This window comes from Hippocampus comes, unplaced genomic scaffold, assembly GCF_001891065.2.
Source record: "Hippocampus comes isolate QL1 unplaced genomic scaffold, H_comes_QL1_v1.1 scaffold186, whole genome shotgun sequence".
Lineage (NCBI taxonomy): Eukaryota > Metazoa > Chordata > Actinopteri > Syngnathiformes > Syngnathidae > Hippocampus > Hippocampus comes.
Window position 1 is genome coordinate 1,223,512 of NW_017806236.1, and position 26,747 is coordinate 1,250,258.

At 42.4% G+C, this 26,747-nt stretch overlaps 1 protein-coding gene and 1 long non-coding RNA gene across 3 annotated transcripts in view; one reads left to right on the forward strand and one right to left on the reverse strand.

The window, feature by feature from the left end:
- Positions 1–1,170: 1,170 nt before the first annotated feature.
- Positions 1,171–25,821, forward strand: LOC109507645 (homeobox protein aristaless-like 4). 2 transcript variants are annotated; one of them, XM_019857246.1, is made up of 4 exons: positions 1,171–1,830; positions 19,008–19,318; positions 24,971–25,099; positions 25,183–25,821. In XM_019857246.1, exons 1-4 carry the CDS (start codon positions 1,488–1,490, stop codon positions 25,501–25,503), a joined length of 1,104 nt encoding a protein of 367 aa, XP_019712805.1. In that variant the 5' UTR covers positions 1,171–1,487; the 3' UTR covers positions 25,504–25,821. The 2 variants fall into 2 exon arrangements, with proteins under 2 accessions (XP_019712805.1, XP_019712806.1); XM_019857247.1 differs by having other exon boundaries at positions 24,971–25,033.
- The window catches only part of LOC109507646 (uncharacterized), a 21,982-nt gene continuing 9,041 nt past the window's right edge, over positions 13,807–26,747 (reverse strand). The window contains exon 5 of the long non-coding RNA XR_002166505.1: positions 13,807–13,818. This is a non-coding gene — a long non-coding RNA (uncharacterized LOC109507646). The remainder of the gene's footprint in view (positions 13,819–26,747) is intronic.

Genomic DNA, 26,747 nt, shown 5'->3' on the forward strand with positions numbered 1-26,747 from the left:
TATATATATATATATGAAAAAATACAAATCAGCAGGGAGTTTTCCCGCTGTGAATTCGATCTGCAAAAAAAAAAAAAAAAAACGGGCAAATCATAAATAAAATAAATGCTAACGTGCTGTTAGCAGGGCACATTAAATAACTTACAAAACAGCTTTATTCAAATAATTTAAACGATTCTTGCTTGAATTATATACACCGTTGTAAGAACCGCATTTTAAATGGAGACTAAATTTCCAACAAAAATAAATTTTAAATTGATGATAAATTGTGACATTTCACGACGAATCATCATGAACTACACGAGTATAGCTGACCTGTTATTAAGAAACATTCAAGAGATAAACACGGGGTATTTTTTCTCATTTACTTTAATTGTTGCTGACAGATATTAAGTCATTACCTTCTTTGGCTTTCGGATAAATTAAGGAAGCGATTGGCGAGGACTTATTCAATTTGGCCACAGACCCAACTTGTCTCTTGTAACCGATTTAATTCTGCCTTTTATAGCCTGCGTCGTTTGAGCAAGCCAAACATCTCAACGAGCAATATTGGTGTGATGCTTTATAAGTAATTTAATATTTCAACTGCAGCTGGGGCTCAAATAAACTGACTGCGGGAGTTTAGCGCGGTGACCATTGTGCATTGTGGAGACATCGTCTGCAAAGTGACTCCCTCGCCCACCAGGCCACGGCCTGGTGTTTACGATAATAATGTATTTAAATAAACAATCGAGACTTTTAAGAACAACCAGTCCGCAGAAATTACTATCATAATATTAATGATGATAAAATTATTATCATAATATTAAGTATGGAAAAAAAAATCGGGCCAAATTAAGTCTTGATCCCGTTATGTCTTCCTAATGACTTTGCTTTGAAACGAACACAACGTATAAATCCCCCAAACAAGAATAATCAGCGCGGAGTGCGCAGCTGTAAGGCGCACTAAATAAAAATTCTAATTTAACCTACGCAATGTAAGCTGCGCCAGTCATCTCCTGATATCATGAATGTCATGTGTTGCGTTTCCCACGTGTTTACCACCACAAAAAAAAGGGAAAAAAGAAAGAAGAAGAAGAAAATGCACCCCACCCCCGCCCTTTCCTTGTTTTTGACCTCCCATCCGTGCATAATAGCGCGGTCAGAGCGGAGCGGGCCTACTCCGAGTGCACGCGTGCAGCTTGAAGGTCAGCGCAGTTCTACTTGACGCTTTTCCACTGTGGGCTCCTTCTGACATCTCGCTCTCCTTCACAGAGAGGGGCTTTTAGCATTTGTTCACCCCCCCACCCCCTGACTCTAAAGCAGTCCCAGATGCGCCTCTTTGAGCTTGTGCGAGCAAGGGCGCGTCAGTGTGCATTGCGTGGAAGTTCGAGGAGAGCCGAATAGAAGGGGCAGGGCGAGAAGACCAGCTTGGATTCTGCATATCTCTTTTCTTCTTCTTCTTTTTTTTATTTATTTTTTTTTTTAAATAAAACTTTTTTTAAGGTATGAACGCAGATACGTGCGTCTCATACTGCGACATGACTTCGATGGATGCGTATTATAGTCCGCCTGCCTCGCAAGGTAGGGAGCACCAGGCGAACCCGTTCAGGACATTCGGCAGTACCGAAGCCAAATACAGCCCCACGTTCGGGGCGAGTAAAGCGCAGACGTACGGGGAGAAGTCCCGGAGTCCTTTCCAGACCGAGTGCCAATCGCTGGACGGCGCGGAGGGAGAGGGCCCCTTCCACAAGTACCAGCTCTTCATGCACAGACCCACCTGCAAGACGCCCCCCGAGGGCGGCAAGCTGCACACGGACGGAGGCCCCAACGGCATCCTCCCCTGCTACGGTGAGTGGGTTTAGACGGGCAAAAACTCCGGTGGGCATTCGCAGGCATCATATGCGCAATTGTGCGTCGTGCAACAATGAAACGTTTTTTTTTTCATTGTTATTCTTTTTTTATTTAATAATCAGGGGCAAACGTTTAAACGAGCTCTCATAGAGCGTCTAGAATAGAAACTTATGCATGAGAAAATAGTGTAATTTATTCCAGGTGTTGCAATCAGATTTTATTTTTGTTCCCATTCACCTTGACGTTTAAAGACCACATTAAGGTCACAGTTATTCCAGCCACAAACGTTGTCATTTCCCCACGAAGGAAATTTGCAGCATCTCTGTGCCATAACAAGCCGTCACAGAACAATATTTTAATTATAGATTTCAGAAAGAAACTAATACTTAATCATATTGAACACACTGACATGCCTGTCAAAAACCTTCGGACGCCTTTGTCACAGCGCCCGTTAAATAATGCAGTGCAAACACATGATGATAAAATAGAAAATGTATACTTCATGATTCCATGATATAACCAGAGCTACAAATAGATAGATACATGCGCACAAACACACATGCACCTTATGAATACATATATACACATATAAAAATTATTGCTATGTAGTTATGTAATTAAGGTACAAAACGAAAATGACAAAAACATCCTGTGACAGTCTCCAGGCAGTGTGCGTTAACTGATAGCAACCTGAGCGTTCTTTGTAATATTTGAACGCTCCAGAATGTTGTGTTTTTTTTTTTTTTATTCATAGTTCTGGTGCACATGCACACTACTAGAGTAGGATACAGGCTCGTACATTTTTGTGTCTGCAAATATACAATACATCATGTCACTGGAAACCTGTTATCATGGCTCACAATTCAGTTTCTGTTTTGATCAAACACCTATATTTACATGCTTACTCGCCGGCTTCATGGGGAGATGCAACAACAGTTTGCACTCGGCTATATAAATACAAATGAAGTCTGCCAATGCCACGCATAGCAGAATGGTAATGTGCAGAGTCATCTACTTTTTAGTGGGGAGTCTGTCTCCAAGCTTGTTTGCAGTAGTGCTGTACTTTAGTGAGCTGATCTGGCAAGTGCAGAGACAGAACCGTTTGAACGCATTCATTAAATGCAGTATGCATCCAAAGAGAGAGACTCTGCAGTGTTATTACTGAAAATGTTGCAGCCAGATGAAGGCACTGCGGCTCTGGGGAGGACACTTTTGGGGTCTAGTCAAAGCCTCAGGCGTCAACAGGCTTGTGCTCTTATGTGTGGTCCAACACATGAGATATATTGCTCAATGTTGATATTTTATCTCCTTCACCATGACCAAAAAAATCTTCTGATATACAGTACAGACGAAGTTGTGTGTGCCAACATGTCAACCGGGCTGTTGTGAGCTCTTCGGTTTTACAGCCATTTTGGAAATATTACCATGGAGATTAAATTTAGGCGTAGGCTTAAATTCGTTTAAACCTATGCTTGATTGTCACAAATTGAACTAATGGCCCTGCTCAGTATTTTGACATGTAATCAATACGCTGTACTCTCTTGCTTACAAAATTGGATTCGCTCTGTCATTGATGTTTTGATATCTGATGGGTATTTCAGTCCTTGTCAAATATTCCACTCACTGTGTTGATATATATATATATATATATATATATATATATATATATATATGCACGCGCTTGCAGACACACACACACACACACACACACACACACACACACACACACACACACCCCTGCATTATATGAATAATTTTGGCAGATGGTGTTTTGGGGGGGCTTGAGCATCTGCCCTCAAAAATGCCGGTGCACCATATACAATCAGTGTACTATCCAGACAGATTCAGAAGTAGCCTACGCTTATTTGGCCAGCAACAGTTTTTAACCACTTTACTTATCAGTTTGTAAAATCGTCAAGTCAAAGGCCTGATCTCAGCTCAACAGAACCCGATTTTCACTTCGGCCGACCAAAGACAAAACTAAAGTCTGGAAGAGCTGCAAACAAGCTGCGAATGAAGGCCTCCTACGAGGAGGAAACTCAGAATGTTGGTGTTTTCCCTGTGTGCCACCCATTCAAAGTAGAACAAAGTATATTGATACTGTTATTGGTTGTCGCACAGTACCGACTATTTCACGGTGTCCAAAGCAAAAAGGCCACACCTCATCCAACATCACTTGTTTTCTTTCAACGTGATTGTGATTATATATACTGGCACAATAATAGCAACTTTGTCATGTCATTATGCAAATAGTTTAGACCCAACTGTGTATAGCGTCTGTGTCAAATTCAAGGCCCGAGGGCCAGGTCCGGCCGCATCAAATTATGTGCATTTACTTCATTTTTCTCTCGAAAATCACAACCAAGGTTGCAGTCTTCACTCAAATAACACTGTGACGCTGCAAGCATTTTTTGGTAAAATAAATAAGTAAATTAAAAAGAAAAAACAGTCGTTGAACAAATCATTTTCTTCGACTTTGAGTGCAAAACTAGCTGTGTATACTTAGTTAGTTAGTAAGTTAGTTAGTTAATTGTTTATTGAACATACAATACAACAACAATTGACAAAAGGCAAACAAAATTACAAAAGGAGAAATAAAAATAAAAGTAAATAAAACAAACATCATCATCGTTATATGCTCAAAGGAGTAGGAAGAAGTATACAACTTATCTAGTCCTACCCCTTGTTGTGTAATAATATAAATAGATCATTTTTCAATGCAAAAGAAAAGGAAGAGATCTACCTCTCATCAAGTACTTTTACCCTTATGTGTACTGTACTTATCTATTTATACACCCTTCTGTTTGTATATACATACACATATATATATACATACATACATACATACACCTTTTTATATCATACTTTGTGTGATAATATTACGAGGTGATGTTTTCGCAGTCACAGTAGCCCTCTGAGGCCAACCATAATTGCAAGGTGGGCCTCGACAAAGATGAGTGTTGAAATCCCTGGTGCAGGAATTACACTTTAAAATTAAAGAACTCATCATAAATTGCCGTCACCTTCTGTAATTTGATCAATAAGGGTAAAGACATGCCCATTTGAATTCTCTTTTGAAAATACATTAATTTTGCTGATATGGGTATTTCAATTATTGGCAGTTATTATCATTCAAATGGAACACCTGTTTCGAAAAACAAACAAAAATATTTGACAGTCATATTTTTCAAACTTTTAATGTCAAAATATCGATCAATATTTTTCCCAATCAAAGTTTCATGATTTGCGCGTCGGTTTTCTGAAGGTGCTAATTCCACTTCCATGAAAAGTAATGCAAATACATCTTAGTGTCTATGTGTTACCCCGCCCCCCTTTTTTCATTTATTTATTTATTTATTTTGGGGGGAGAAGGGGGGCCACTTACAAATGATCTGTCATTTTCATTCAAGCCGTCTTTACCATTAATGTCACTGGAGAGAGCTTCATTGTTGCAATACACCAGAGGGATCCGTGAAATGCCAAGATGAGGCCAGCATTTTGCATCCACATGACAGCGGCCAGCAAAATAAATGGTTATTTCTGAGATATGATAGAATTTTTTGAAAGAATCAGAACTATTGCATGCCTTTAATGTTATTCCCATTGTACTTTGTACAAACACACGCTTATGCACTTGTATCTGCAGAGTTTGGTGGCTTACACATGCAAATTGCACATCTTACATGAGATTTATGAAACCGTTGATGTCTTTAGCGTTTTGCATGAAGTGTATTGTTGCACTGTCAATAAGTATCGCATTTTACGCTAAACACCTAAAATCAACAATAATTTTGAAAAAAACGGCTTGAAACGTGGCTGTTTCAGCGTGTGAGACATTTACACGCCAAATCAAGGTGGCATTGGCGGGAAAAAAAAATTGGCTTTAAATTAGAATTGTATTTGCAAGCATCTAACTTGATGAAATTACCGGTAGATGAAAATGACCTTTATCAATACATCCAATAACATCATGGTTGGCGCCACATATTGTTGCGACTCAGGGGGTGCGCGCGTGAACCAACGAGCGTCCCGCAGGGGTGGAGCATCTACCTGCTTACACCCACTGTGAATGAAATAAAACCCCACGGAGTTGATGGAGTGCAGAGGAATGCAAGGCAGCGCCGCAGGAGGGGTCTGCATTAATCCGAGGCAGATGTGCATCATTGGCTGCTATATGGTTATTATTCATACTCGCCAAACATCAGATCTCCAAAGCAACCGAGCGTCCCCCACAATGACAAAGTGGGACCGGTTTGCATAACCCTGTCTCCACAATACCCTGGAAAAATAAGCAAAATGTCACAACTGGACAGCGGTAAAAATCTGAGACCCATTGGACACAATTTCTGACATGCATGCGTTCACAGGCCAATTTACCAAATACGCCTGCACAAATATTCAAGTTGAAAACAGTCAAGTATTAATTTAACAGCATGTTTATTATTGTGGTTGAAGCTTGAAGTAGAAGTCGCACCGCATCATGTTGAGCGGATGTCTCTGATATTTGCGTTCTAAGTCGTGAGTATATTTAAGCCACCGCAGTTTGAAGCCGAGTCGTTCTGCAACCGCTGCAAACTACAACAATAATAAACGCAGTATTGAATCATTGGCTCGCTGACAATATCAATCAAAACCAAGCATTATCTTAGTTTTAGATGAAGCAGGTGTACCTATTCATGTGTCCATTGTCATTGTTTAAAGAACCTGCCGAGTGAATTCAGATATTTGTTTCTAGCTGCATTATGCAAGTTTGAAGATAACTGCTGAAAATGTGGAAAGACTGAGAACTACGTGGTCCTCAAATGTGGCGAAATAGCGTTAAACTGGTTTTCGGCAGGATTTTCTTCTTTTTTTGGGGGGGGGGGTAGTCATGCATTTAGAGTCCCTCCACTTAAACTTGAGTGCCTTTTTTTTATTGCATCAGTGGTTATCCAGTTCTCTGGTTTAGACAGCTTTACTTGGGGTGGCAGGAGGTTCAGTTGGGAGGGTGGAGGTTATAACCCCCCCCCCCACCCCCACACACACATATTCTAATTCAGGTTTCGATTTCTACTTTGCCCTGCAAGTTTATGCATGTTGCGTGAATAACAATAATATTTATATTGAGCACTAATCCAGCCTGTGTAGGCTATGCAGTAAAAACACGTTTCAAATAGGACTTCCACAAATGATTATTTTGCTAGTCGACTATATTTACTAGTCGATTATGTCACCGATATTAAGTGTAATTATTCAACAAATGGGGTCATGTAAATCGCAGAATACAGCTCCAGAAAGCAGCTACACAGCTACATTATCTTACAGTCCAAATTCTTGAAGATAGGTACAAATTCATTTGAGGACAATTAAGATGAGAGTATATTCAACTTTGTTGACATTTTGCAGCTTGTGCCAGCATTTCTGACATTTTTAATCAATGATGGTGCAAGTGAAATTGAAGGCCATACTGTGGCCTGAATAGCTTTTCCGTAAATGTGTAGTGCATTTTAAAATTGAACCAACAACAACTGGACACACTATGCGCACTTACAAAAAAATATACTTTGAAAGTATCTATAAATACCAAAAAAAAATACATGTTCACATATTTCAGTCTTCTTAGGCAGCAAGCATTTTTTTCAATGTGGAAGAGTGAAATCAGACGAGTAAAATTGGTAAAAAAGAAATGTGCTCAACAAAACTAAAATAAGCACTTGTACTGGTTTTTATTTGATGTTTACATGTGACCTTTATTTATTCAAAATGTTCAGCTTTCCTTCACTCGTACTATATTTTAAAAGCACTAAATTGATTTGCAAATGTGGCAATAAGAGAGCGAGAGAGAGAGAGTGCGAGAGAGCGAGAGACCTTACAATTTGGTCGACGCGCAACTCCTGAATGGCCGTTACTTCCGTGCCGACTGGCGCATCTCGCAGTTTGGTGAACAAAAGAAGACCAAAGTTTAGACTGGCTAAAAAGTGGGCTATTTTGCAGTGCAGTTGGTCGAACACGATTTTAGTGTACGTATTTAATCAAGGCGCAGGCAGACAGATCCAGCGCTTCGTGGACGTGCATGGTAGGACCTCATAGTATTTCATTCATATATATGACACCAGGCTGTGCAAAGCGGTCTCAAATATTGGCCCTGTCACACAAATAACCGACTACATCATCAGAAGGGGAGATATTACATCAATGATTTTGATGCAAATAAGGGATGCCAAAGGGATTGGACGGGAAAACACTACGTTCCATCCCACAATGGCGCAAAAAGCTGAAAACGCCCTGTTATGCCCAACTCTACCGGTGCATAGTCTAGCAAAGTTATAATATTTTCCATTTACATACCTTGAAAGATGTTCTCATGTATTGTTTTCAAAATCTCGTTGAATATAGCCAAGCAGGATGCTTCGATGTACGCTAGATAGAGCTGCTTCGGCACCTCAACAAACCTCCAATTATGTAAAAAGATTACTGCCAACTACTCACATAAGTTGTCACACTTTAAAGACCATTTGAACATATTAAACCAAGACTAGAGCCCCCACAAATATAATATAGCTTATCTGACTGTTTGTGGTTTTCCTTAATTGGCGGCGCCGGTAGGACGCAACCATTTCTTCTTCAAAGAAGGGAGGGTCAGCGTGGGAGTAAGTTCTAAACACGCGCTCATTAGCTAGCTGGTGGCTAGCGCCTCTCGTTGTTGCGCGGCAAGCCCGGTGACAATCGACTGGGATATATTCTGGCCGCCGGAGGCTTCAATATGTTTTGGGGGCTCAAACACGTAGGGATGTGCAAACATAGGAAAGATGTTAGACAAAGTTCTATACATTTTTCAGGGGGGTGTGATATCAGCGCATTCACGTTTATTTTCAATTTTCAGGGACTTTAGGCTTTGTGATTTCATGTTGCAATAGAAGCTCACTGGAACAATACAGACTGTGACAATAAAGACATTTTAGAGAAAAATTCTAAACTGCGTTTAAATGCGGCCAATACAAATACAGTTGAGTGTTCCTGGACTTTGTGGTTTGTCGCTCACGGCTCTGCTTGATCACAAATTTAGAGTTTTCTGCCTTCAGTGTAGTAATGTCACTGTTGTGCCATATTTTCTCCAGCTGATATCGACTGCCTTCATTGTGTTCTGCGCTATATTTAGTGCCTTGGAAATTCTTTTGAACCCTTCTCCTGTCTGATACCTTTAAACAACAAGATCCCACTGATGTTATGGAAGCTCTCTGCAAAGTATAGCTTGCGCTGTAAAATGTGACTCACCGAGAGCTGAACTTTATTCAGGGTTAAACGGAGCTATTTTAAAGGGCGGCAGGTGTGTGCGGACTCACAGTTGACAGTTGGAAGGTTAATTCTAAACACAACCACATTCCGAGATCAGAGAGGGTGTGCACACTTGTGCAACCAGATTATCGCCACTGTTTATTTTTCTTCGCCTGACTAAAAGATTTCAGGGGGATTGTCAAATGTGTCATACATGTCACGTAAAATTTCAAAATGATTTGTCTTCGTTTCATTTTTTTATCTCCCCCCAGTGCCATTTGAACAGGGGTGTGTAGACTATTTACATCCATTTTAAGTTATGAATTTTCACGTGTTGTGGGTTGGTCTGTACCATACATCATGCGATAAACGGATGTTCACTGGAGTTGTAAATATATGGGTTTTTTTTTGGGGGGGGGGGTTGACGGAGCCATCTGATACGTAGCCAAAACGCATCTGGCATAACAGATACACACGGTATTCAAAGAGTGTGTGAACACTGATACTGATTGCACCAATTCTCTCTTCCCTTTTCCTCACTAATATCATGTTCACATCATACAGTTCAAATAGCCGCTCTGGCATCAGTGTGAAATCGGAGCATCCTGTGATATGTAAAACGTGTTTCTCAATGCATGAGAGCAAAACAAAAACCACAAGAAGGTTCTGGCAGTACTTTAAAAGCATCCTGTCAAAATATAGAACTCTATGTGCATGGAGGTGGTGGTGGTGGTGGGGGGGGGGGTTGGAGGGAAATGATGTCAGAGGATATGTATGGATATTTGCTGTGATGACTACCACATTTTGACCATGTTAGTGGCTGAACGGTGACCTGTGATCATGCCCTGAAACTGTTTTCAACAACTAAATGTTGGAGGGGGAGAAAAAGAAAAATTTCTTTCGAGCATGCTTTTGTGTCTTAGAGTTGAAGCAACAGCAACAGCCAGCTTGCTATGGAACATCACATTGGCTCTGTTTTGAAATTCATTGGTGAAATTCATCAAATTACATGCAGCATGTGTTGGCATTTAAATCCTGTTTCATTCCATACACTTTCCCCTGTTCGCAGCTTTTTTTTTTTTTTTTTTTTTTAATGAACCACAAGATAAAAATGACCTGGAAAATTCTAAAATGACCACAGGGAGCTTTAAGGCAAATGTGTTATAAAAATGACTGCGGAACTGACAGAACAAAGCTTAATGCCGTTTTGATTCATAACTGCTATTTGTCTAATTGTCATGCGAGGACAGTTTTCTTGTCTGATAGATTGAACCAAATCACCGTGGAAAGTCCTGCAAATTAGGACTCGCGGTTGGCTGCAGCACAAAACATGAGATTGCAAAGCGGCAAAATTCTAACCTTGAAATTTGACTTCTGCAATTTGTGCGACGAAATTCAGACTGAACAAAAGCAAGACCGCAATTACACCCTTTCTAAATACATGTCTTGAGACTTGTCGAAGACTCCAGAAAATCTTTTTTTCTCCACATGACAGTTTGTACTAAAACGTGCGCAACTTTACTCTATGATTAATCACATTCCAACAATAATCCCGAACTATTTCTGTGCTCTTTGATACGAGACAGTGACAGCCACGGCCTAAAAGTCTTCGGACACGAGTGAGGTAATGATTGTGTCAGTCTATCGGCCCGCTGATACTGAACAGAAAGATTTCAGGTTTCCCATGGAATATAAGCATTCCTTTGTGTGCTGCTGCCATAGATCTCTGCTAAGGGAACATCTGGGAGCCTTCCTTTAACCGAGGAAACAATACTCAAAATCTTGTCTGAGCGCCCCATGAAGAAGAGCTTCTGTCGTACATATTAACTCTTTCGAGGCAACAAGGAACATACAATCCATTCCGGGAGGATTTAGCTCGGTGTTTTTTTTTCTTCTTCTTAACATTAAGTATAGGCGACGGGGCAGGGACACAGTACATTGTTGTTGCGTTTTTTTTTTTTTTTTTTTTTAAGCTTCTGCTATATAGTACAGCGATCCCTCACTTATCGCGGTTAATGGGGACCGGGACCACCCGCGAAAGACGAAAATCCGCGAAGTAGCGAGCCCCCCCCTGAACAGGTATATGTACATGTGTATGAGTACTGTATTTTTCGGATTATACGTCGCTCCGGATTATAAATCGCACCAGCCAAAAAATGCATAATTAAGAAGGAAAAAACATATACAAGTTGCACTGGAGTATAAGTCGCATTTTTGGGGGAAATTTATTTGATAAAATCCAACACCAAAAACATACATGTCATCTTGAAAGGCAATTTAAAATAGAGAACAACAGGCTGAATAAGTGTACGGTATACTAACGTTACATGACTGACATGCCTGGTAATGTCAGTATCGACGTAACATATTAAGAGTTATTCAGATAACTCTAGCATAAAGAACATGCTAACAAGTTTACCAAACTATCAGTTTCACTCCAAATCACTAAATCCAATGAAATCTTCATCCTCGGTGCCACTTTTAAACAACTCCCCCAACTCGGGAGGTAGACGATGCGCCGCTTCCTCTTCTACGTCGCTTACGTCAGACTCATCGTCAATTTATCAACACAGGCCGAGTCTGCCCTCTTGTGGTTCAATGTGAAAATAACGTGAAATGACATAATCATGTGTTAATAATTTCACACATAAGTCGCTCCAGAGTACAAGTCGCACCCCCGGCCAAAATAACAAAGAATAACAAAATAGAGTAAACATATACATGTAGTACTGTATGTGTTGCTCTATGTGACTCACTGTTTTGCTGACTTTCGCTGCCTCTCGCGGACCTTTTGCGGCATTTTCGCAATTTATTTATTTATTTTTAATGAATATGTTTGAAAAAATCCGCGATGCACCGAGGCCGCGATAAACGACCCGCGAAATAGCGAGGGATCACTGTATTGAGTAACAAGGAGTTTTGGATCTTTGGTCATCAACGCGCTTCTCCGTCATTCGTCTACCTGCTTTGATGGCTTCACAAAAACACCCAAAAATGCCGACGTAAAAAATAAAACACACTTGGAATTAATCCTTCCGTCAAATGCCTCAAATGAATGCGTTGGACCCTTTTACAGAATGACCATATTCTCAACATTTTAAAATTTGCTGTTCCATTACATTTGTGGACTGAGGATTGAAAATGCAGCCTGCCTGCATGATTCACTATGTACTTGCTCACACTGCAGGGTGTCGGGGCTCTAGTCAGGTTATCAAATTCCGCCATGAACTTCTACTGTGTGTATTGTCATTTGAAAACGATCATATTGGATTTGTTGCTTCCACACATCAGTGCAGGATGAGAAACATGGCAAGACCCATAAGATAAAAAAATAAACATTGATGAAATAACAATAACAGAACATAATAAATAGCATTTTAAAAAAAATAGTTCCAGGACCGGTGTCACAAAAATCTCAAACTATGAGTTTTGCCCCTTGATGCGGACCTGACAATGAACCATCACTCCTCCACAGAGCTCCTGTGGCGTTTGCTTCGTTCAGTCGTCAAGAAGAGGTGACATTTGGGCTAGGACAACTGGCAGCCGCTTGACTACGACAATGTGCCTGCTCACGTTACCATAAGCATCTGACAATTCCTGGCCGAGAAGAGCATGGCCACCCCACCCATGCCCTTCAGGGTTTATTTTATTTATTTATTTAAGTCTTTCCCAAGCTCAAGGGTTATATTAAGGGTACCCGCTTTGAAGACATGGATGAAATCAAGACGGCTGTCGTCACAGTTCTGGAGCATCCAGGAAGAATTCTTCCAGGAGTGCATGAAGGCTTGGCAAAAAAAAGGCTGGGAAAAGTATGTTAGATTTCAGGGGAAATTACTTCCAAGGTCAAAACAAAAACATCTATTGCGACACCAGTCCTGGAACTTTTCTGACAGATTTGTTTGCATGATTGTTCTAATCTGATTTATATTAGTCAGTTAACAACACTAAAGTAGTTTAAAATGTCTTTCAGATTATTTCATGGTTCATTGCCCTTTATTTTAGCATTTAGCCTCTTCGTATCAGAAATCAGATATTGTTTATTGTTTACAGATTAATTTATTGATTGTGTTTGTTAAAAAATATGTGGGAAGTAGACCTGGAGCGTGCAGGGGGTGGGGGCACATTAAATCACAGGTACAAATTCTCCGTTTTTTTCAAAATTGTTTAGCCCTAATTGAGAGCAAGAAAGAAGCAATTTGCCCCAAAGGTGCGTGGACATGAATAGGCGGCATGGAGTGGTCGTTCCTCAACCCGGAAGTCGGTGCTTCCATCCGTGGCCATTGCAACCATGTCCTTGAGATACTGAGCCCCCAGTTGCTCCTGGTGCTGTGTCACCAGTAGGTGAATGACGTAACAGAGTGCGAAGCGCTTTGATTACCTGAGGTAGAAAAGCGCCACACAAGTGACAGCCTAATTACCGTAATAGTTGAAAGTAATGTGACAATCTGTCCTTCACATAATAAGGTGATGGATCGTCTGATGAGTCATGCTCGTGGTTCAGACTGGTTGTCGTTGCAACACTTCCAGGTCATAAACCCGACCGGTTAATCATGAAAAAGTCAATTGCATTTCTGTGGCTTTTTTTTTTTTTTTTTTTTAAACAAAATGCACCGTTTTGAAAGAAGCCTAAAATTAAATCTGTCAAATCGGGCACGTCGCATTTATTTCTTTTGATTGCAATTTAAAAATGCAAAGAATTACATATCATATATAGATTGGTAGCAAACTAAACTTCAGTACAAACGCTAGCGACTCAGCAATGTGGGGAACACCCCCCCCCCATCTGGCGGTAGATGTACTTTTGTTAAGCAGTGCCGAATTTATATGCCACTGTATCTGTGTGGTACAGCAGTAATTCGATGATACAAATACGAGTGTGTTTTGACATACTCAAAATAGGCTTCGCCATGCAGTTAACGCTTTGGCAACGTTCATGAAATAACGACTGCAAGTAAGATTGAAGGTGGCGGCAGTTTCCGCATGACGTGTCCGTGTCGTCCAAGTTGCTGTTCTTAATCAGCATGTATTATCCAAAGTTGTGACTCTGCCCCTGCGTCTACATTGTGTGTGTGTGTGTGTGTGTGTGTGTGTGTGTGTGTGTGTGTTTCTTCGGTCTGGACACCACAGCAGCATTTGCATCACTTGCCGCTGTGTCCAGACTCAAATCTCATTTGTAAAAATTTGACTTGCATTGCATTTCAAACAACCTCCACATGTGGTTTGGATCAGTTTTGCAAAAATGTGTTTTGATGTGATTTTTTTTTGACGTGAAGTCTTCACAACATCTAGCTGGAAATAAGCTCGATGTGACAAAAATTTGATTTGGGGCTGGCAATGGCGAAAGAGGCCCGTGAGGCAGCAGAGCCGCATGATTTTGTGCAACTCTTCATTGAGCGAAAATAATAATTACGTTTGTAAAATTCAATATAAACTCATTATAGAGACATATTTTAATTAAATAAAGTGTGCAATTTTCTGCAGTGATTAGATTTTTGTTTTTAAGTAGAGTCCTGTAAAAGGGTCGAATACTAATCAGAGCACATATAATTATTAGATATTTTACTCAAGTTTGATCAGAGGATGTCTAGCAACTCAGAGCACTCTGTTTAAAAGCATTGCCCTTCCTCGTTAGTACGAGCTCATTAACCCTTCCCCAGGTTACTAATTTATAGTGTTTCTTTTATTTGGTTTCACTTGACCCTCCCCGTCCCTTTCCATAAAAACTGAGAGGGTGCCTTGTTGCTTTACAACCAGTTAAATTACACTTTGATGTTTTCTCTCTGTTTTCAGCGGCGATTACATCCCTGACCCTAGTAAGCACGTGACCTCGGCTAACCAAAGAGGTCTGCAGGTTGTCAGAAAATGACCGGCGAATTGAAAGAGCGGGCGGCGTTTTTTTCTCACGTTTAACGTATGCTGGTCTGCTCTACAAGGGGAACGACAGTTAGAAAAAAAAAAAAAATTCTTCGGAATGCCAAGAAACCGCTGCCAAGGCAGTGGAATCTTGGCTTTAGGGAAGAAAGCAAGACTTGACGGCTGTGTTCTCCAGAGGGGGGGAAAAAAAAAATCTCGGCAGGCATGAATCCTGTGAGATGTTGGTGAGGATTGTGTTTGGTTACGATTAGCATGCCACAAAACAGATTGCTTCGGGTGCTAGATGAAGAGAAAGTACATGTTGAGGGTATGTGATCTGGATGTAGGGATGAGTATAAAACCTAACGGTGCCCATCTGTACGCCCAGCTGGGCCTCACATGTTTACGTGCCTTGCTCAGGGGCCCGCGCACCCACGCCCTCGGTATTTCAAAACAAGTAGGGACTCTGCGTTGACCCAACTCACTTCTGAGCGTTGCAGTCATGCTCCCGCTCAGAGGTTGAATGAAAACATCGCACGGGGCAGAAGCAGCGATTGGTAATGTCAGAACATCTGCCCGCACGAGTGGAGACAGTAAGGGGCTCTGACAGGTGGGCCGCAGCGATATGAGGTCATGAACCCCAGCTGGGCAAGCTGCGTCGTTTCATTAGTCTCAGTCGGGGCAAGCCCGAGTCCGAAAGCAGGGGAAAGGCCGCGGCGGTTTTGGAGAGACGACTACTGACATCACGTTGCGGGACACACCAGGCAAAGAATATTAATTCATGAAAACAAACATGCATGTCGCAGACAGCCGACGCCCAACTTCATCACTTCAAAACTATTCCGCCAGCTTACTCACCATTAAAAGTATGGCTGACAGAGTTACCAGCACCGCAAAATATCAACAGTCCTTCTCACGATGCACTTTGTTTCTAAGACGACAGACTGTGGAGGGCGTTAAACAGAAAGCTGCAAGGAAAACGCACGCAGAGAGTGACTCCAAATATGATCTCGCGGGAGATAAATGTACCGTGGTCCTAAGATCACCCGTTCGGGGACACTGATCGGCTTGCACTTTTGGATGAATTTAAGCCACACAAAATTAACCAAACGGGTAAGTGGAAAAAAAAAAAACAAAAAAAACAAAGAAACAGCCAAAAGCAACCTTTGTACCCACACTAAACGATGATGCGTGACAGATGTGTAGCATGTGGAAGGATCGTGGAAGATGACTGAAAAGTGTGCACCCCGCAGCTAACTTTGCTTCGCACATCCGGTTCTTCTGTTACAGCTCTCCACTTTTTGTCACTTTAGCCATTTTGTACTGAGCGGCGAGGACTGAGGCGTGTTTAATTTTCAGTTAATTTCACTTCTTTGCCGTCACCGAGAGCCTAAAAGGGATGACTTGTGCGAGGGTTATACTAGTTTGAGATTTTTCACTGCCGTAATTATTTTCTTTTTTTTTCTGTTTCAGTTACATGCAATACATTTTTAGAGTGTCTTTCGTAGTTAGATCTAAGGCTTATGAAAATGTTTTAACTGTCATTTTTAGTTTTAATATACTGTATAGACAGTACACGTATGGATTATTTCCGATAAAAAAAAAGGTCACTAAGTATCAAACTACAATTCCCAACAACTATTCAACCTTTCTTCCATATGCCTGAACAATAATACAGACATAAATGCATTTTGAATAAACCCGGAAAGCTCATGTATGAAATTGCCAAAGACAAAAACGGAAGGGCATTTTGGTTATACATAATTGTTGATAGTTTTATAAATGTAAAATATAATTTCATTTCGCTATTTTTTGTTTTTTAAAGCATTCCTATTTTTATTTTCATTGTGAAAAGGTTTTTAGGTTTAGTTATTTCATTATTTTTGTTAACTGTAATTACCACGGCGAGTAAGGATATCAGGTATTGGTAGTGAGCAGATACCACTTTATTGCAAGGTATCACATATGTGTGAAGAGTACCGATACGAAGCACTGATACAAAACAAATCTGAGTAAATTGTTCCTGCCAGTCGTTGGCTCGACGCTGCGGCGGTTTGAGACATCGGCACATCATCTTGTGTGTCAGATAGAAAGGTCGTCTCACAGTTGTGCCATTGCGTTAATTGCGAAAGGTCATAACGTGACAATGACCTGTGAAGTTAGGTTCGAACTTTATTCTGACTTCATTCCGATGCATTTGAAAACGTAGTCTTTCCACTGTTATGCTGGAGACTATTTAAGGACAGAAACCTCATGCCAATGCAAAGCAAAAGCAGACAGAAAAACTGACAGAGCACTGTTCTGACTGGCCCGCCACCAGTCATACATGCTTATTTATCCTCATTGATGTTTGTTTATATGAAGGAGAAGGGACAGCCTTCTTCATCTCCAAAAAGGAAACAAACAAAAAAAAAAATCCTTGCAAAAATCCCTGACAGGAACAGAGCCAGGTCTGTCACAAAATGGAGGCTGTCCAAATTGGAAGTGACAAACACAATGTTGTTTACATCTGAGCGCCAAAGTGCGGAGGGCAACAGTGGGCAAACGAGGGCCACCGCACACGCACAAACACACAAACTGTCCGAAATGAGGCAGCTTTTTCATTGGCTCGGATTTCAGGTGGCGTGATTGAGCGAAGTGAGTGTGCCCCCCCTGGAAGGTTGTGTCGCAGGTCACCCGAATGTGTCGTGACAACCCTTTCAAACATGTAGAAGTGAAGTGTAGATTCAGCATACACAGACAAGGCCTTTGAACCCCAGAATAAAACATTACAGAGGTGATGTAAGCATAAAGTAGCCGCAACTGTGTGTGGATGCTAGAACGTGATGGTGTGCAGATGCACTTGCTGACTTGTTAGGCACCGGGTTCCTTTTTTTTTCCCCGGCTATATACACCAAAAGCAACACGCATTTTAAGGAGCATATTGCTCTTTGCCTGTCGCTGTTTCTCTTCAAGTTTAATTGGTCAGAGTTGGGTGGCTGCAAGCCACAATTACGTTTTTGGCTTACGTCTTATGAACCCAAACGTGCTCAATGTATTTAATTATGAGAGTGAAATATCCAAACATTTCAAGCTTTACGTTTAGATTTATATCTGGATGTTAAGTGCGTGAATGTGAAAAATGATGAGGTGCCGAAATTAGGGATGAGTGAAGACTGACACGGGCCTTATTTCAATGTATCGTGCACTGTTAAAGGCATCTGATATCAGTCACCGATACTTCAGGCAAAAAAAATCTGACATTGAGTAAGGCCTCCTTGCCAGGAGAAAACATTTTTAAAAATCACCTCGACTTTATAGGGCACTTTAAAAACAACTATATACCGGTAAAATAAAAATCCGACTTAAAACCAGACAGTTTAAAAAAACCAAAAAAACAATAACATTAACAAAATAAAAACAGTAAACATAAAACATTTAAACAATGCCGAGTCTAATGTTGAGCCAAAAGCCAAACAATAAAAATGTGTTTTAAGTTGAGCGGTATCAATAAAGACACAAGCTCCCATTTGCTTGTGAGCAGTATTGGGATGACATCATAATCTAGGTTCACACTGCGGCTCTTAATGCCCAGTTCGGATTTTTGGGTGATATCCGATTTATTATTATTATTTTTTTTTTTGTGTTCACATTACATGCGACCTCACTTTGTCTGGTGTGTGAACATATGCGTCTCCAAAGTAACCCGCATGCGCAGAAGAAGAGACGACGTCATTCACAATGTAGTGTTTACAGAAGTAAATGTGATCCAGTGTGGAAGGGCCACAGATGTGGAAGGGGCTCATCTTTTTTGTCTTTTCATATCTATGGAGGATGAAATGCGAGAAGAGGTCTGAACATTTGAGGGAAACGGGGCAAACGGTTTCAAATGACGCGCCCAGCGTTTCAGAGCAGAGACAAGGGCTTGATTTTTCACAATTTTATGTACTGCTGTTTTGTAATGTTTCCAATTTGGCGGGGTTGTTCACACTCTTCTCTGTGGTATCTCAAGATCTTTGGCGTGTGGCTCTCCCCATTTCCGCCGTAAGGTAAAATTGATCACAACTTTCCATGTTTCCTGAATGTAGGAAAAGACAACGGCCTGACAGAGTCTGAGTTGCCCTCCAGCGTTGACCCCCCTGGGATGGAGAGCAGCTACCTAAATCTAAAGGAAGCAGGAGCGAAGGGGTCAGGCGAGCGTCCCGGCTCAGATCTTTCCAGCCCTCTGGATAAAAGCGAGGCCGAGAGCAACAAAGGCAAGAAGAGGCGCAATCGCACTACGTTTACCAGCTATCAGCTGGAGGAGCTGGAGAAGGTTTTCCAGAAGACACACTACCCGGATGTGTATGCTCGTGAGCAGCTGGCACTCAGAACAGACCTGACGGAAGCTCGCGTTCAGGTGAGACCAGATGGGCATGCAAAAAAGACGAGCGGCGCTGCATTCACACCGTTGTCCGTATTCACGTGTTAATCATCGCGAGAGCGTGCGAGGGAGAGTTAAAGCTAGTGATGTGACAACAGAAGAGTCTATTGTTCTCCTTTTTCATCACTATTTTCTTCCAGCCAACCTTAGATCAGAGCGGGAAGAGCGGGATGAAGGGAGGTCCCTTTGCGCTTACTTGCGCCAGACTCTGCACGAAAGGTCAGAGGCCAAGGGTTTGTCCCTGGTGCAACGGTGTTGAAACTACTTCCACACAAAACTGCAAAGGCCGGAGGTGAGGGACATGGGGAGAGAAGTAGTCATTGGACTATTTGGGAAGGATATAAAAAGCACTTGAGATGCCAGCTTCAATTTCCACGTGCAGTCTGAGACATAGTCAGGGACGTTCTGGTCTGTGCGGTGGTACAGTAGAAAAAAAAAAAAGTTGGTTCACACAGATCCATGCCTTCCCCAGATGAATATAATTAACGTTCCCAACCCAACTGACAGGCACGCAGCCCACTCTTTTGAGTCACTGTGAGGATTGACCCAAAGTCCTGCAAAACAGACCCAAAACATGCACGCAATCAAGTCTAAATCCCACAATTGCAACAGAAGGTCTATCAGGACAAGGTCCAGGGATATGCAATTGAGGAATACCAAGGGGCATCGCGAGCTTGGCAAGCGACTTGATCATCCTTTTCATCTAAGAAACAATGCAGATGTTTTCTTCAGAAAAAAAGACCGTGTCAGAGTCGGACTGTTCCATCCTAAGTTTAATGATGAAGGTCTTTGTGTGCAGCTTGGGGCTTTTGCTGCTGTTAAATTATTTACATGAATGTGAGCAAAAAAAAAAAAAAGGCCCTCACGAACTTGGCCATACCTGCCTTTAGTGGAGGAGGGGTGGGGGAGCGAATGAAGCAGAGCTGAGGCACTCGATCAAGTCACAGTGCTGCGGGATGACAGAGATGAGGTGAGACGGCTGGAACTTCAAAGCTGCTTTTGGAGTTTGTGCACTCTGCCCTCCCTTCTCGCACCCCCCCCCCCCCCCCCCCGACTGCTGGACGTGCAGCGTAAATAAAACCATTTAATGGTTCCGTAAACTGCCTTTTGCCGTCAACGTCTTCAGCCATTACCGTTACACCGACAAGCAACTTTTAGCTCGCTGCCACCTTCCTCGCAGATGCGTCTGTGTCAATGGAACAAACAAGAACACAGTTGGAAGTTGGTAACTTTGGGCACGTCATACGTGATGGATTAAAAGTTTTCACGATGAGAAGAACGGGAACTCTGCTTGTCGCCAATAATGGCTTTTAAGACGCAGCTTTGGACAGGCAGAGAGAGCAGCACAAGACACATCTGACTTCATAACGCTTGCACCACAGATGATCTCTTTGCCAAACTATTTGGCTTATGTCCCCTTCTTACTGCCGTTCAAAGGCAAAGCAGCACAGTGCAAACCCTCTGTGAAACATGACTCACTCAGCACACTCAAACCGAGAAGAGGGGTTCATAATTATGCGCTCAGGCATTCAAAAAGAAAAAAAGAAAAAGCTGACAGCGTTCAGACGAAGACAACATATTGGTTGGTGACAGATTCCGAATGTTATAAATGACATGGTATTTAAATGTGTGTGTCCTGTGTGCGTCTGGTCAGCCGCCTTTGTCTGCACGCCTCGCAGAGGTCAAAAGGGTTAGCCGCGGAAAGCCACGGGCTTTGGCGTCAGGAAATTAAACATGAAATGAAAACAAGCTCCAGTTTGAACATTCTCCCATCTCACTTTCCAATATCCCCACTTCCCCTCATCGACATAAAAGGGAGGTGGGAGGAGAGAGGCGCTTTATGTGGGGGTGGGGATGGGTGACAGAGGTGGGACGATGACAAAAATCTGATGACCGATTACATTCATTAAAATTCCGACATTTTTCAAGAAAAAGCAAAGTCTCTACCTTGGACACAATCTACAGCGGTAGCGCAAACCAAACCGTGGAACTAACTACTCTTTCGAATCTCTACTAATAATAATAATAATAATACATTACATTTATAAGCGCCTTTCAAAACACTCAAGGACACTTTACAATCAAAACAAGAACAATAAAACCACAGATAAAATTATAAATAATAAAAGGAGAGATGAATTTAAACTGAATTTTCGATAGGTATGGCAAGCCATTTGAGCATTTATTCCAAATCCCTGATATCAGACATTGATGTGTTACACTAGTTTGATCTCTTTCAGCACTAGTTCGACACTCAGCCACACATGTGACACACTTTGTCGAACTAGTTGCACACGAACTCCAACTAGTCACGGAGCCCAAGAAGCCCCGCCACTGAGCACCGCAGCAGTCCCCCCACGGGCAGACGGAGGAGCGACAGGACGGTCCACAGCAGCGTAGCCCAGACACAGGCCCCGTCGACCCCCACCACGGGGCGCAGAGGGGCGGAGAAGGCACGGAGCACCGAACGACAGCCGAACAGGCGGGACGCCGCGACAGCGCGACCGAGGACAACCGTGCGACGACCGACGGTCCAAAACCACAACGAATTGTGACAGGAGACGAGGGTTTCTCCCATGACGAGAGTAAACCGTAAAAAAAACGTAAAACAAACGCTAAAAAAGAATAATAGTGGGTGAGTAGCGGCAGCCAGATGCGCCAGCGTTCACTCAACCCGGAAGTGAGACACAATTTAAAAAGCCATAGGTGGGCTAATACAACAGCAATGTTGCAGTCGTTATAAGCATTTAAGCAACACAAACGGTGCAGCACCACTTGTAGACAGACAACTTTACACTCAGAGGCACATATTCTTTATCCTGCGCAAAAAAAAGACAAATATTGCTGCCGTTTTTTGAGTCCGTTACAAAACTCTACTTTGCGTATTATTTACTGTATGTCTCTAATTTTCTGCTTCTGGTAATTAAGGCATGCACACGAGAAGGAGCACAATGTCAGTGGGCTTTAAAGCATGAAAATATGTACAGCTGTTAGTTTTATTTATATATACATATCAGTGCAACACTGTAGGATGGGCTTTAAATATTCTTGCTTTAAAAAAAAAAGTGTAAAATTTTTTTGTTTGTATGTTTGGGGTACTTTAACAGTTGCCATGACTATTCATTTCAAGGGAGAAAGATTATTTGGGACACGTGTTCCGAGTTGCAAACATGGTCACAGAACAAACTAAACTTTGAAGTGAAGGCACAACTGCATTGGGAGACAAGTCAGAAGCGCTCTAATCAGGGGCCCCGTGTATTGAAGATCGATTTAGAAACTAGTGTCATGCGTTGAGAAAGCGGAGAAGAAACCAAAGGAAAAGGACACATCAAACAATAACACCCCCGCTCCCAAACCTCAGGGGACTGTAACAGACCCCAAGCCCTCCTGCAAACATATGATTTAATTCAAAGGCCAACAACCCCTCACCTTGACATTGGGGGGCAGCCACAACCTTCCATATCACTTTACGACTTTGGAAGACTAATCTCACCAGCTGACCTGTGGAATGTTGGCGTGAGATTTCTTAACATCAGTTTTGGAAAGGAAAAAAAAAAAATCTCGATGCATACATGGTCCCCTTTTTGAAAAAGGAACCCATTTGTGGTCCTACACATACATCCCTGAAAAAGAAATGCACTTCAGAGCGCACTGTCACACGGCCAATTTTTTTATGATGAAGATGACGGAGAGGAATGGTAAATGCAAAAGGAGGAGGCGGGGGTATGAAGGGCCCGGCCGAGGGGAATTTGAATGTCGGGAATTGTGAAAACCACAAGCTGATTGGGCTTGGATTCAACCAACAATCAAAGCTCGAACCACTGCAGAACATTTGTTGCACTTGGCAAGGAGGTTCAAGATAACATATCGTGCTATACAAATAAAATGTGATTGATATATAGAGCACGAGCGTCCATCTTCGCAAGTATTCATGTCTTGTCTATTATTAAGCAAGAAGAATTTATCAAATCTGTAGCAATCCTGCTTTGTGTGCGAAAGACGTTTTGCAGTGGTACTGTCAATCGTTTTGTATTTGTTGTCCTTGACCTAAAGGTGATTTTTTTAAAATATTTGGCACGAAAGGGGAAGTCGACTCAAAACTTGCCAGGGTGATTTTGCCAGCTGTATTCTTGTAAATCAAAGTATCACAACATTGTGCTCCTCGCCAACCTTTCTGTTCTCCAGTCGTATGATGCAAAAATTACTGGTAACGTAAAGATCATTTGAAGGATCTGCAATCATTGATAATTTTTTTTTGGAATCACTTTTTATTTTTCAAAACCAAATGTAAACGCTCCCACATAGACAAAGAATGACACAATTTTAAATACTTTAAAAACATGAACTTCGAATAATGCCAACTACAAGGCGCCCGGGGTTACGTGGGGGGTGGGGGGGGGGTTACGCAAATCACGCTGATTGTCATTTCTGCCTACTTGCTTGTTGGTTGGATTTTTCAACGCATTGCAGTGGGATTCTCTTTTGTCCTGCTGGGCGGACAGGTGAGGGAGAGGACACCTTTCTCACAATGATTTATGAATGGCTACAGACCCAGATGTGGATCTGTCGACGCAGGCAGTCTGAAGGGAGGCAGACGACTGTGTATCAAAGGCAGGAGGAGGGGCAGTGGGGGGGGGGGGGCAGTACCAGGGGAGACGCTCCATTTTTACATCAATAGTTCCATGTGGATGGCACTTTAAAGACACGTCAAGTACTAAAATGTGCCGTGGGACTTTCATGTCCGATAAAATTTATTTGCTTCACTTTCTTAGTTTGTCTTTCAGAGTGGAGGCCATGCTCCAATGTTTTTAGTCCACCAGTGACTGGCCTGTATCACTCTGCTGGGTTAAAAGTTACCCAAATTGGGTGAAATATCTAACTCAACGCTGGGTCTAAAAGGGTCGGAGCCAATGTTAAGTTATTTCGACGCAGGAAGTGGGCACGAGATTCTACCAAAAAATGTCTTAACAGGTCATCAATATGCTGTGCTAAAAAAATAATGCTAATTTTAGTGCCAATATTTACCGAGGGGAAAAAGCAACTTTCCCCTGGGAGGGGGCACCACAGCTAGTCACTGACATTTGTTCCGTACAGTTTTTACATCGAATGCCCTTCCTGACGCAACCCATCCGTTTTTATCCCGGCCTGGGACAAGCATTGTTTGGGAATCGACATGTAGTCAAAAGGGTCTTGCCTAGAGACCCAAGTGGACGTTACTGTTTGCCCTTACTGGAATTTGAAGCGTGATCAAAGTCAGCCATGTTATTCACTGAGCCATCCAGCTGCCACCAACATTTTCTGAGAATGTTTCATGAAAATTACCTCAACTTTAGTACACAAAACTGCCCAAAAAGGAGAGCAGCTTCAAGTCTTTAGCCAGCCCAAATCCAATCCGCTTGGTCAAAATAACTGACCCAAACTTGAGTAAAAGTTACTTAACTCATTCGCTCCCAAAGACGTTTTTAAACGTCTTTTCAGACTTGGTCCAGAACTGGCTGGTACCGAATGAGTTAATCTCCTCAAAATTCAGAGCTACCTAGTGAATGGGTTCGGGAAAACAAGTACAACCCAGCACTTTTTAGTATGTAGTGAGTTTATTCCTTGATGGGCTGCCTTCCTTCTTTGCAGGTGTGGTTCCAGAATCGCAGGGCCAAGTGGAGGAAGAGGGAGCGCTTTGGCCAAATGCAACAGGTTCGAACGCATTTCTCCACGGCTTATGAGCTGCCTCTTCTAACTCGGCCCGAGAACTATGCGCAGGTGAATAAGAACACCGGCACGTCTCTCACCGGTGCCATGAAGTGTTTGTGACTGTCATTAATATGACTGCTGTTTGTTTTCAGATGCAAAACCCTTCATGGATCGGTGGCAGCAGCGGAGCCTCTCCAGTGCCGGGCTGTGTTGTTCCTTGCGATACCGTCCCCCCCTGCATGCCCCCTCATCCTCATAGTCACGGGGGGGTCCCCGACTTTCTGGGTGTGCCAAGCCCAGGGAGCAGCCACATGGGACAGACGCAGATGGGCAGCCTTTTTGGGGGACCTGGAATGGTCGGGGGGATTAATGGCTACGATCTCAATGTCGACCCGGACCGCAAGTCTTCCAGCATAGCAGCGCTGCGTATGAAGGCCAAGGAGCACAGTGCCGCCATTTCTTGGGCCACATGATGTTCCAACCAAGCCCCAACCCCCGCCCCCCCCAGTTGGCCGCTTCTCTTCAGCAGCCATCATCAAGCACTGCGGGGGAGTTTTGCTGAGAGCACTAATGATAACACAGGTCAAATGAACAGGGAGAGGCTGTAGAGATAGCATGGACCATTGTAGCGGCCAACACAATGGAGATAACAACTGTGACAGTGACAATAAGCAGAAACTGAAAGTTCCAAAATGTAGAGGAGAAAATCAGATGCAAGCGTTTCTGATTCCTCTCCGTCTCAGGTCTTGGTCAAATACTTGGTGAAACGGACAAAACAATCATTTTCAGGAAAAAAAAAAAAGCAAGATCATGAATAGGATTTACCAAAGATTATATAAACTCTGATTCAATTCCCCATCAGTCAAAATGAAATCACTTTCGACTTGCCCCAAATAGAGTAAAAATGATATCATTTGCATTTCTGAATAATTATCAGGGCTCCGCCAGGATTTAAACTGGGCTGGAGGCCGGATGATACGGCTGGATTCACACTGCGGGTCATAGCGGCCACCTCAGAGTTCGTGCCTTGATGCACAATATTTGGACTGCCTATTTCCATTGATTCAAAAGCATTGTGTCGCACATCTCAGCATTTATTGAAAAAATAAAAGGCTGCGACCGCATTGAAGTAGAGGATAATAAATTAACACTTTCAAACATGGTGTTGCGTTACGTTGACCCTTCCCCCTTTGGTTTAAATTGCAAGTTGCAATTTTTAACTGGCCGCACATTGCAATCATTTTCTTCCACTTCTTTCATGCTCTTAGTACCGATGTGCTATTTTGTTTTCGCTCTTTTGATTGACTGTGGGTATTGCGTGCATATTTTGATTATTTCACAGGGTATCAATCTGCCAGTTTACACTGCAGCAGCATTGGCAGATATCTGTTTTATATCAGACCCCCCTCCATCCCCACCCTCCCCCTCACACTTGTGCGAGAGAGGACTGATTCGATTGGATGTCCGTCCTTTATGTTGCCATTTCTGAATTATATCGGCAGTCATTTCAAGCCACATGTCATTTCCTCCCACAGAGCAACCTCCACAGGTTCCCCTGTCAGGCCCGGGCCTCGAGTTACAGGAAACTGGGCGTCACCAGTGGTAGACAAGGCACAGCGGTAGCCTTCAACACCAACTAGTCACGCCAACTTCGACCAGCAACCGATGTAACTAGACACACTTCATTAGCATCAAAGTGAGCTTTTTTTTTTTTTTT